Here is a 12974-nt window from a genome sequence, read left to right as displayed (position 1 = left end):
AATTTTCAACCAATTACATGAATAATCTACTAAAAAGATAAATTTTCTAGAACAAATAAAATAGTTAAATTTTCAGTTAGTAAAATAAACTTTCAACCAAAAAAGAAACGAATTTCCAACAAAATATTAACATTTTAGACCTAGGGAATTAATTTTTAACTAAAAAGATGAAGTTTCAACTAATTGGAGTACTCTTATACCAAAAATAGGGATATTCAACAAATATTTGAATTTTCAACTTAAAATAGAATAGTTAAATTATCAGTAAAAAAATAATTTTCAATCAAATTAAAGTAAATTTTCAACTAATGAGATTAAATGTCTAGGGAAAAGTTCAATTTTCGACAGAAAATCGAACAGTTACATTTTCAGTTAAGAAAATTAATTCTAAATAAGAAAAAAACAACTAATTTTCAATCAATAATATGAATGAATTATACAAATTAGATGAATTTTTCACAAAGTATATTAATTTTCAACGAAATGTTTGAATTTTCCCCTTAGGAAGTTAAATTTTGAATCAAACATGTATGAGTTGAGTTTTCAATTAAAAAAATTAATTTTCAACTAAAAAGAAACGAATTTTCAACCAAATAAATTATTTTTTAATCACAATGATCAATTTTCAATGAAAAACATGCTTTTTGGCCAAAAAGTGGAATTTTCAAACCAAACGATAAATTTTCCATCAACAAAAAAAAACGATTTTTCAATTAAATAGTTCTTTTTAAATAAAGAAATGAATTCTCAACAGAAAATAGAATTGTTAAATTTTCTACAAAACAGATCTCTTTTAACGAAAAGGATTATGTTTCTATCAAAACAGGGAAATTTTCAACAAGAAATGAAATAGTTAAAGTGAGTTTTTAACTAAAATAATGAATTTTCGATTAAAAAAAAAATTAATTTTCAACTACAAAAATAAAATAAACTACTAAAAGAAAATACTTAAGTTTTCAATTAGTAAAATACATTTTCAACAAAGAAAGAAACGAATTTCAAACAAAATTTTTAACCGAGGAAATTAATTTCTAAATAAAAAGATGAAGTTTCAACTAAAAATATGATAGTTAAATCTGCAGTAAAAATATAATTTTCAATAAAATTAAAGTTAATTTTTAACAAAATAGTATAAATTTCGAACAATAAGATAAAATTTGTATCGAAAAAGGTCGATTTTCGACAAAAAATAGAACAGTTATATTTTCAGTTGTTAAAAAAAATTAATTCTAAATAAGAAAAAGCAATTTTCAATCAAAAAGATCAATTTTCTATCATATTAGATTCATTTTTAACAAAGTAAATTTATTTTCAACCAAATATTTGAATTTTAAAGGAAATTTTTAACGAAAAAGATGAATTATTTACCAAGAAGATTAATATTCTACCATTAAATTCAAATTTTCAATAAAATACAGGAATTTTAAACCAAATATTTGAATTTTGAACCAAACATTCACTAGTTAAATTTTCAGTTAAAACCATTACTTTTCAACTAGAAAACATAATTTCCATCTAAAGAATTAGATTTTAAACAACACAAAGTTCTTCAATTAAAATGACCGAACATCAGCCATTTAAATCAATTTTTAACAAAGTAGTTCCCTTTTCAACTAAGTAGTTGATTTTTCAACAACAAAAAATGAATTCTCAAAGAAAAACATGTTATATGATAGTTCAACGAAAAAGAATTTTAATTTTATTTCAAAAATAGTTTGATTCAAACAAAATAGATGAATTTTCAACCAAATTGTTGCGATTCTTAACCATTACAATAAAATTAACTTCAACTTTAGTTTATCGCAAATTCCCTAACTCTGTTAGGTTTTCCCTGACTTTCTGGAAATACCTGACCTGTAGCAATTCTGTAATATAAAAATGTATATGTTTATTTCCTTCTAGAATGTTTTTGTATAAATATATATATATTATTCAACAATAATTGCTTGAAATGCTCTCAAATGCTCTATAAATGCACTCTTCAAACTTAAATACTGAGCATATTCTCGTGAGCATTTGCTCGAGATAAATTCTTGGACCTTTAAGAACTCTAATAAAAGACCATAAAATATTCTCTAAAAAGAAAGGGGCCACCCTGGCTTTGCAAATTACATCAGTTTGCACAGAGCCGTCTGCATTGTAGAATATGATGGAATGCTTTGACGGGATAAGTTTGGATTGCTTATTTTTTAAAGGGCACGAGACTGGAATTTGGTTGGAGAAGATTGGAATTATTCGCTTATTGTGAAAGTGCAGAGAGCAAATCATTCGAAATTTAATACAATTTGAGTTTTTTCTTTTATCATTGTCGCTTGCATTGTATGCACAGAATATCAGAATTCACTGTTTCCAAATTCCAGCACCAAAACTCTATTTCATCTTTTTGTATCGGTAATAGTTCATAATTAAATAATTGTTTTATCATCCCATAAACGAACGGCATGAATTCTGCAAACCTTTGTTTTTTTTTTGTTTGTTTCTTTCAAAGCACGGATTTTTGTCTTCAGTATTCGCTTTTATTTTTCTGAGGGCTTCTGATTCAAATGTAATTCTTTTATTTTGTACATTTACTCATTGCAATAATTACGTCATATTTTCTAAGAACAGAAACTCTGAGCACGCGTCACTAACTTTTAAGCAGTTTTAATTTGATAAAAAATTAATTTGTGGTTTAAGTGGTCCTATAAACTGTAAGGGATAATTTAATGCACCTTTTGTTATGGAAATAAGGCACTAATTCAATCAAGATATTTTTATATATATTGAAAAAAGCGCTGTGAAAGCTTTTAATTGTCAGGTTCTAAGGGTATGTACTCGAAATTTTATAACTTGATTGAGTTATTTGCAATTAAATCTTGATTAATTTAATCATTTGAAAATATGAACCTATTTTTATAAAAGTAGAATGTCATCAATCTTTTGTTGGATAAGAATTTGTATCAAAGCAGTTAGAGTTTGATTATTAAACAACTAATAATTTAGAAATGGATACTGTAATTCTTAGAGGCTTCTCCATTTTTTCTACTCAAAGTTCTAATTGCTTTGGCCTTAAATATTTACTATGATAACTTTTTTTTTTACTTTGTCCTACACGTTTTTTAGTTTCCCCAACCTACACAAAATTATTAGCACCTTTTGCCGATTAAAATGATTTTGAAATTCTAAAAAAATGGTTTCAAGAATAACTAAAATTGCAGAAATTGACTTATAACGAGAAATTAGTTCTCATTAAAAATCCAATAACTCTCCAACTCAATCGTATCTTGCAAATTTCTGTAAATTGTGCACTTGTGAATAATTTTTTGTGTGGGATTGACTCTCGAGTGTAAAAGTGTCGCAGTTAATGATTTTGCGCAAGTTGGCTCGTGCTCTTTGAAATATGACCGATTCAAAACACTTGTGTATGAAGTGATTGCTATTTTAATAACTAACAATGATTAACAATGGTGACGGTGACCAATTTGACATTTTTCGTTCTGACACGCAAAAGGAGCTAACGACATCTCCGATGACAAAGGTACCATTCTATTTTCTATTTCGTTAAACCTCTTGGTTGAATTAGATAACCACTACTGTGACTAGACTTGAATCCCTGGCGTTACCAATTTTTGCGTAGGACTGCGAGGATCCAAATCCACTGATTCGGGCGTTAGCCGTTCGCACAATGGGTTGCATTCGAGTTGAAAAGATCACCGAGTACCTGTGCGAACCACTCAGGAAGTGTCTGAAAGACGAAGATCCATATGTTCGAAAAACAGCCGCTGTTTGTGTCGCGAAACTTTATGATATTAAAGCGTCTCTCGTCGAGGATCAAGGATTTTTGGATCAGCTCAAGGATCTTCTCTCCGACAGCAATCCTATGGTATGCCTTTAAAATAATCCAATTTTTTTTCTTCAGAATTGTTTATCAGGATTCAGGCCTCGGACTCATCCCATTTTTCACACTATTTGCCATTTTTTTCGTGTAATGATACTATTTTTCTACTATTTCGAATAATTTCCAACGAATAAGATTAATTCTCAAGAAAAAGTGTAATACATCATTCTTCTTTTTTATTTAACCTTTGACAAATGCAAAGAATGTAATGGTTGGTATTTTAATCAAGAAAAGATTTGAATTTTAAATCGAAAATAGTTGAATTGAACCAAAGAGGATGAGTCTCCAGCAAAATATTCAACGAAAAAGATTAATTTGCAATGGAGAAGATTAATTTTCTACAGAAAAAGGTGAATTCCTGACAAGTTACATAAATTTGGAACAAAATAGTGGAATTTTCAACTAAGAAGATTAATTTTCTATCAAAAAAGATGCATTTCAACCAAATACATAAACTTTCAAACAAATAATTAAATTTTCAGCTAAGAAGATCAATTTTCGAACAAAAAGATGAATTTTTAACAAATGGCATCAATGATCGACTAAATAGTTTCAACAATGGATGTGATGCTAATTCAAATTTGATTTGATTAATTTTTCAGTCTTTCGTTTCTCAATTTTCATAACTAAATAGTTGAATTTTTAAACTAAAAAAAAAACATTTTTAAACAAAACCATTTAAGTAATTTATTTAATTTTCAACTAAACAGTTGTATTTTAAACCAAAAGAAAAGAAGTAAAATGTTCAATTCTCTACCTAAAAAGACTAATTTTCAACAAATTACATAAATTTTATAATAAAAAATTGAAAAATGGACGTGTTGTTAGTCCAAATTTTATTGACAATTAATTTTCAATAATAAAAAAGATAATTTTCTACAAGCAATTTAATTTTGTATCAAATAATTGAATTTTGTGCAAACGTGCTGAATTTTTAAGCAATAAAGACAAGTTTTCTGTAAAATAATTTAATTTTCAACCCGAGAATATGAATCATCAAAAAAAAAAGTTAATTTATCACCAGTCAGTTGAATTAAAAAAAAATTGTTTAATTTGCAGTTAAAAAAAAATAAATTTATCACAAAAAATAAAACGAATTTTCAGCTAAAGTCATGAATCTTCAACAAAAAAAGTGAAGTTTTAAGAAAATATTTCAACTTCCAGCCAAGAAATTGAATTTTCAACGAAAAATATAAAAATTATATTCAAAGAAACAAAATATTTAAATTAAAAATAAAACCAGTCGCATTTATGCAACAAAGATGAATTTTTAGCAAAATACTTAAATCCTCAACTAATGCATTAATTTTCAACCAGACAGGTGCATTTTTTATAAAAAAATGCAATATCTACAGAAAGAGATGAATTTTCAAACCAAAAAGATGAATGTTCATCAAATTTTTTCTTAATTGAAATATCAACTACCACATTTTTGTAGAAAATTCTTTTTTTGTTTGATAAAAATTCAGCGATTCCAGTTGATGATTTATAATTTTATGTTAAAAATTCATCTCTTTGATTTAACATTAATTTTTTTAACTCAAAATTTAACTATTCCATTTTTGTTCGGCTATTTATTTTTAGTTGAAACTTTATGTATTTGATTGAAAACTCATCCTTTTTGGTAGAAATTAAGTTTGTTGGTTAAGAATTCCAACTATTACATTCAAAGATTCATAATTTTAGTTGAAAATTTATAATTTTGGTTCAAAATTAATTGTTTTAATTTAAAATAGAACTGTTCCATTTTTTGTTGAAAATGGATCTTTTTTAGTTTTTTTTTAATGATTTTTTTTTTTTAGAAATATTTTGTTAACGAGTCGTCTTTTTGATAGAAAAATTGATATTTTTGTTTGAGAATTTAACTACTTGGCTAAAAATTCATATATTTTGTTAGATAATATAGAAATTGGTTTGAATTATTATCAAATGCATGGAATTCATGTATCTTGTTGAAAATTCGTTCTTGCGATAGAAAATAATATTCTTAGTTAAAAATGTATCTTTTTTAGTTAAAAATTCCACTCATATTGAAAACCGCTTTTTTTGTTTTATTCAAATGTTTTTGATTGAAAGTCAATATTGAAAACTCATGTACTTTGGTTAAAAAATTAACTATTTCATTGAAAATTCTTTAATTTTTGTACTGAAAATTTAACTATTCCAGTTGAAACTTGAACTATTCTGTTGTTTTTTTGTCGTTAAAAGTTAATTTAAAACTGAAAATGCAACTAATAATTTTTTGTATGATTTTTTTTTCTTTTTTAATCGAAAATTCGTTGTTTTTTTTTTAGATATTAATCTTCTTGGTTGAAAATTCATCTTTTTGGTTAACAATTAAACTATTCTAGTTCAAGGTTCATCACTTTAGTTGAAAATTCATTTCTTCGTTTGAAAATGTAACTATTTTTTTAAAGATTAGTTTTTTTTTCGTTAAATATTGTTCCTTTTTAACTGAAAATTGAACTATTAAATTTTTTTCTCACAATTTATATTTTTTAGTTGAAAATTGATGTATTTTGTTCGAAATTTGCCTTTTTTCGGTAGAAAGTTATTTTCTTTGTTGAACATTTATTTTTTTGTTGCTGAAAACTCTTTTTTTGTTTGAACATTAAGCTATTTCGCTAAAAGTTCATGCATTGTGTTGAAAAATCGTCTCTTTTTTGTAGAAAATTAATCTTTTGGGTAGAAATTTTAACTAGATTTGGTTAAAAATTCATCTATTTTGTTAGAAACTCAATATTCAAAACTTGAAAGTAACATTTTTTAAAATTATTATTTAAATTCATGGACTTTTGGGGACACATTTAAGAAATGATAATTATATTTTGAGTATTATTCAATTATTAATTAGTCGCTGGTGCTAATATATTTAAGAACATCTTGTAATATAATTTCTCAAAGCTTTTTGAGTTTTGATCCAAATGAATTATTATTCAATAAAAAAAAACATTTAAAAACAAAACCATTTGATTTGTCTACCAAATTGTTGAATTTTAATGCCAATAGGCCTAATTTTCCACAAAACCTTCGAATTTTCAATAAAATAGCTCAATTTTCAGTGATTTTAATATTTGATGTTTTAATTAAAGATAAAAAACACTTGTATTTAATCAACATAAATTAATTCTCAACCAAACGTTTGTGATATAAACCAAAAGAATAAAAAGAAAATTTTCAATTTTTAAGCGAAAAGGGTAAGCTTTAAACAAAAAGTTTGATTTTTCAACTAAACACTTAAATTTTCAACCAAAAAGATGAATTTTCAACCAAGAAGTTTTATTTTCTACCAAAAAGGATGAATCCTCTATAAAATACATACATTTTAACCGAAAAGATTAATGTTCTATCAGAAGAGACGAATTTTGTACTAAGAAGATTAATTTTCTACCTAAAAAGATTCATTTTTAACAAATTACATACATGTTATAATAAACAGTTGTAACAATGGATGTCATGTTAGGCCGCATTTTATTGAGGAAAATTAATTTTCAATAATAAAAAAGCTAATTTTCTATGAAACAGTTCAATTTTGTATCAGATAATCGAATTTTATGCAAAATTCTCTTCATTTCACTATCAAACTTATCTATCTTCTTAAAAACTCAATTATTTAAACTTGATAGTAAAAATTTATTTAAATTGTTTAAATTCGTGGACTTTAGGGTCAAATTTAAGAAATGATTAACTATGTTTTTAGTATTATGCAATTATTAATTAATCGGCGGTGCAAATATATTTAAGAATATCTTCTAATATAATTTTGTCAAAGCTTTCTAAATTAAACGTATTAATTGAATTCTGGAAACTGAAAAAAATACATTCTAATAAACTCGTCAAACTCTGTATGTATTCCGAGTCGATTGTTTAAAAAACAATGCGAATTTTTAATAGCTCCGTAGTATGAAAAATTATACCTGGAAAAAACTTTAGATACCTTGAAAAAAACCTATAATTACCAGGGAAATTCCTTTCCAGGATTTGAGTAGACACCCTGATTTAGAAAACCTTTATTAAATTATTTATATCAAAGTAAATGCTACTGAAATAAATTTTTTTTGTTCAAGGTTGTGGCGAACGCAGTGGCCGCCCTTTCCGAAATCAACGAAGCCAGTCCCAGTGGTCAGCCGTTGGTCGAAATGAACGCACAAACCATAAATAAACTTTTGACAGCTCTGAATGAATGTACAGAGTGGGGTCAGGTCTTTATACTCGATTCCCTCGCAAATTATTCCCCAAAAGATGATCGCGAGGCACAAAGTATCTGCGAAAGAATTACTCCTCGTCTCGCACACGCAAACGCCGCAGTTGTGCTTTCTGCCGTCAAGGTTACGAATATTGATTATTTTAAACTTAAAACAAAAAAAAAAACTATATTATTCATTGTTTTTTCAACCAGTTTTACAAATGATTTCAATCAAGGAATCTGTAACGTTTCAAAAATTATTAAATACCAGTTTCCATTAGTTTTGCCTTGCTTTGCATGTCGTTAAAGTAGCTTTTGCTCTCTATTTTTCTGAAATCTGATGGACCATTAACAATGAAATCCATTCTCTCGAATCCAGGTCTTGATGAAGTTGATGGAAATGCTACAATCCGAGTCGGATTTCGTGGGAACTCTTACTAAAAAACTTGCCCCGCCACTTGTAACTCTTCTGAGTTCTGAACCCGAAGTTCAGTATGTCGCTCTCAGGAACATCAACCTGATTGTTCAGAAGAGACCTGATATTTTGAAACACGAGATGAAAGTTTTCTTTGTCAAGTACAACGATCCGATTTATGTCAAACTCGAGAAGTTGGACATTATGATCCGATTGGCATCGCAAGCCAATATCGCCCAAGTTCTCTCGGAATTGAAGGAATATGCAACCGAGGTTGATGTTGACTTCGTCCGGAAAGCTGTACGAGCAATTGGCCGATGCGCAATTAAAGTCGAACCATCAGCTGAGAGATGTGTGTCTACTTTGTTAGATCTGATCCAAACAAAGGTAAATTTTATAAAATTTTGCCCGGAGGTTTTTTCGTTTTACAGACTTCACAGTCTCAAAATGATCTTCAAACAGGGAAAATGGGGTGATTTTTTTTTACGAAAATAGGGTATTAATAGGGAAGGAAATTCTTTTAAATAAAATTAATTGAGTTACCATATTGCATTCGATATGAAACGCGTTAAATTTATGAGATTTCAAGTAAAATTATTGCTATTTTAACAAAATAGTTTAATTTCCAACCGATAAATATTTTGTACTGAAAGTGATGATTTTTCAACAAAAGATTTGAGTTTTCAAGCAAAAAAATGTTTAAAAAACTTTGTTTTTAACAAAATAGTTAAACTTTTAAGTAAAGCAAAGTATATACAAAATAGTTAACATTTTAATTACACAGTTGAATTTTTAATCAAGAAAGATGAATTTCATATCAAATGGTCGAATTTTCAAACAAAATAGATTTAAACTCACTTGTCTTTTCAATCAAATACTTGAATTTTCAACTCAAAAAGACGACCTTTTTTAAAAAACATTAGAATTTTTAACCATAATTTTCTACAAAAAAAAATAAATTTTCAGATAAAAAACATGAGTTCTTAACGAAAATTATAATATTTGATTTGAATCACGAAAAGATCAATTTTCAACAAAGAAATATCAATTTTTAATAAAATAGTTCGAAATTCAAACAAAAGAGATTAATTTCCAACTAAACAATCGAAATTTTGAACCAAATAGTTGAATTCTAAAACAACAGCAAAAAAAAACGAATTTTTAAGAAAACTGTTGAATTTTCAACAAAAAAGTGCATTTTCAATCCAAAATGATGAATTTTCTTTTCAAAGGCACGAATTCTGAATCAACAATATAAAAGTAGACTTTTCTATAAAAATAAGTTTGATTTTTAATCCAAAAGGGCGAATGTGCAACCAAACAGTTTATTTTGTAACGAATTACATGAATTTTCAATCAAATAGTCGAATTTTCAAACAAAAAAGATTAAACTACAAATAAGGACAGCTTTATTATCAGCCTAAGAGAAGAATTTTCAAGTTTAAAAGAAGACTTCTACCAAAAAAACTGAATTTTCAATCCAAAATGATGAATTTTTCTATCCAAAAAGATTAATGTTCAGCAAAACAGCTGATTTATCAATCTAAAATGTCGAATTTTTAACAAAACCGTTAATTTTGAATCACAAAAAGATCGATTTTCAACCAAGAACATCCATTTTCAATCAAATAGTTCAACTTTTAAGCAAAAAAGATTAATCTCTAACTAAAAAGTCGAATTTTCAACCAAATAGTTGAATTTTAAAACAAAAACGAATTTTAAGAATACAGTTGTATTTTCAACAACAAGAAATTCTACCAAAAAATATAAATTTCCAATCCAAAAGGAGAAATTATGAATCAGCAGTATAATAGTTGACTTTTCTGCAAAAGAAAGATTTATTTTTATCCAAAAAGGAAAAATGTTTAAGCAAACAGTTGATTTTTTAACCAATTACTACAATATTCAGTCAAATGGTTGAATTTTCAAACAAAAAAGATTAAACTGCAAGTAAAAACATTTTTATTATAAATCTCATAGTAGAATTTCCAAGCCTAAAAGATGACTTTTATCAAAAAAAGGTGAATTTTCAATCCAAAAGGACGAATTTTTCTATAAAAAGACGAATTTTCAGCAAAATAGGTTTATTTTTATTTTTAAAAAATCACTTTTCAACAAAACAGTGGAATTTTCTAAAATTATTTAAATTTTCAACTACATGCTTGAATTTTCAAACAAAACAGATAAAACTGCAACTGAAAACAGTCGCATTCTCAACCGAATAGTAGAATTTTCAAGCCGAAAGGACGAATTTTCAATAAAGAAGGAATACTTTTCTACCCAAAAATAAAGTTTAAATTAAAAAAAAGAAAAAAAAACAATTCTTTTATCCAAAAGACGAATTTTCTAAAAATAATTAAGTTTTCAAACAAATAGTTGAATTTTGAACCAAAATAAATGAATTCTAAACCAAAAATGTAGTAGTAAATCTTTCTACCAAAAAAGATAATTTTTTAGTTCTATGAAAAAAAACGCCTTTTTCAAACAGTTGAACTTTTGATAAAAAAAGGACTATTTTGAACAAAATAGTTGAATTTTCTCAAAAAAAATTAAATCTTCAAACAAATAGTTGAATTTTGAACCAAAGGAGTTGAATTCGAAACCAAAAATATCATAGTAAACTTTTCTACCAAAAAGATGAATTTTTAATACAAAGTTACGAATTTTTAACCAAACAATTCAAATTTCGACCAAAAAGATAAATTTTTAACAATATAATGAAGTTTCCAACAAAATAGTTGAATATTTAACCAAATGCTTGAACTTTCAACCAAATTTTCGAATTTTCAAACAATAAAGATAAAACTGCAAATAAAAATACTGTATTTTCATCCAAGTAGAAGAATTTTTAAGCCGAAAAGGCAATTTTTTCAAAAGGCCATTGACCTTTCAACAAAAAAGTTCATTCTCAACCTAAAAAGATTATTTTTCTACGAAAAAGATTTTTTATTTTAAAAAAGCAACAAAGAAACGAATTTTTTTATTCAAATAGACCATTTTTCTGCAAAACAGTTGAACTTTTTTATTAATAAGGTCTCTTTTTAACAAAATAGTGGAATTTTCTAAAAATAATTCAATTTTCAAACAAATAATTCAATTTTTAAATAAAAGGGATGAATTCCGAACCAAAAATATTAAAAATTTCTTATTGGGTTCTATGCATTCAGATCAAATTCGAGGGAAAAAAATAACGAGAAAGAGAGGAAGTCTCTTGTAAACGGGAGAATAAAAGGGGAATTCTCTAAATACATGGAAAAAACTTGTAATAAGAGAAGGACTGTGAAGCCTATTTTTTTTAAAGTTATTCAAATTCACCCGTCTTCTTTTCCCCCCTCAGGTAAACTACGTAGTCCAGGAAGCGATTGTCGTGATCAAGGACATTTTCCGAAAATACCCGAATAAATACGAGAGCATAATTTCCACCCTTTGCGAAAACTTGGACACTCTCGACGAGCCAGAGGCGCGGGCTTCCATGATTTGGATAATCGGAGAATACGCCGAGCGAATCGACAACGCCGACGAATTGTTGGAGAGTTTTTTGGAAGGCTTCCACGACGAGAACACACAAGTTCAGTTGCAATTGCTCACGGCAATTGTCAAATTATTCTTGAAAAGACCCACCGACACACAGGAATTAGTCCAGCAGGTTCTCAGTCTGGCAACTCAGGATTCTGACAATCCCGATTTGAGAGATCGCGGATTTATTTACTGGAGATTGCTCAGTACTGATCCAGCAGCTGCGAAGGAAGTCGTCCTGGCTGAAAAACCTCTCATTTCCGAGGAGACGGATCTTTTGGAACCGACTCTTTTGGACGAGCTGATCTGTCACATATCAAGTTTGGCGTCCGTTTATCACAAACCACCGTCCGCCTTTGTTGAAGGCCGTTCTGCCGGTGCGAGGAAATCTCTGCCGGCGAGGAGCAATTCTAACGAAGACGCGATTCAAAGAGCATCACAGGGTCAGGCCCAAGTCATTCCCACCCAGGAATCACTCATTGGCGATCTTCTCAGCATGGATATCAGTAAGTTTATGACGACGTGTTTATTATTTTTGCAGTCTGGTGTACACTTTTTCTCACTGATTCCATTTCTAATACGTGTTTCACCGGTTTGAGCAAAATATTTTTCAAAATGATGTGGTTTTTTTTACCAAATATAGGGTAAAGAGGGATTTTACCGGCACTTTCAGAAAAAGTTTTTAGAAAAAGGGGAATATTAATTTATATGCTTATTATTTGGTAACGTTGATTAATTCATCTGAAAGGTTAGATTTTTTTCCGTTTTCAGACAGTTCCCAGTAATATAATTATTCTTTAGCAAACTCAAGTTGGCCGCTGGACCGGGAAACTTGGAAAACCGGGAAATGACAGTGAATTTATTTTTTGACCGGGAATTTGACCAAATGTTTAGAATCAAAATTCTGTCCAACTTTGATTTCAACCGTTTTTTAAATAATTTTTCAAATTGTGATTTTGTTAATTATTATATTATTCAAT

At 27.6% G+C, this 12974-nt stretch overlaps 1 protein-coding gene across 4 annotated transcripts in view; it reads left to right on the top strand.

The window, feature by feature from the left end:
• Positions 1-12974, top strand: part of LOC117168822 (AP-1 complex subunit beta-1) — a 36637-nt gene that overhangs the window by 6556 nt on the left and 17107 nt on the right. For 3 of the 4 annotated variants that reach the window (XM_033354665.1, XM_033354666.1, XM_033354668.1), the window contains exons 4-8: positions 3491-3517; positions 3617-3862; positions 7945-8205; positions 8443-8865; positions 11816-12500. In XM_033354665.1, the coding sequence (XP_033210556.1) occupies positions 3491-3517; positions 3617-3862; positions 7945-8205; positions 8443-8865; positions 11816-12500 (1642 nt within the window). The remainder of the gene's footprint in view (positions 1-3490; positions 3518-3616; positions 3863-7944; positions 8206-8442; positions 8866-11815; positions 12501-12974) is intronic. The other variant, XM_033354669.1, reaches the window with a different exon arrangement.

Source organism: Belonocnema kinseyi, chromosome 3 (genome assembly GCF_010883055.1).
Source record: "Belonocnema kinseyi isolate 2016_QV_RU_SX_M_011 chromosome 3, B_treatae_v1, whole genome shotgun sequence".
In the NCBI taxonomy this organism is placed as follows: domain Eukaryota; kingdom Metazoa; phylum Arthropoda; class Insecta; order Hymenoptera; family Cynipidae; genus Belonocnema; species Belonocnema kinseyi.
The sequence above is the reverse complement of the archived record's forward strand: the minus strand, read 5'-3'. Positions and strand labels throughout refer to the sequence as shown.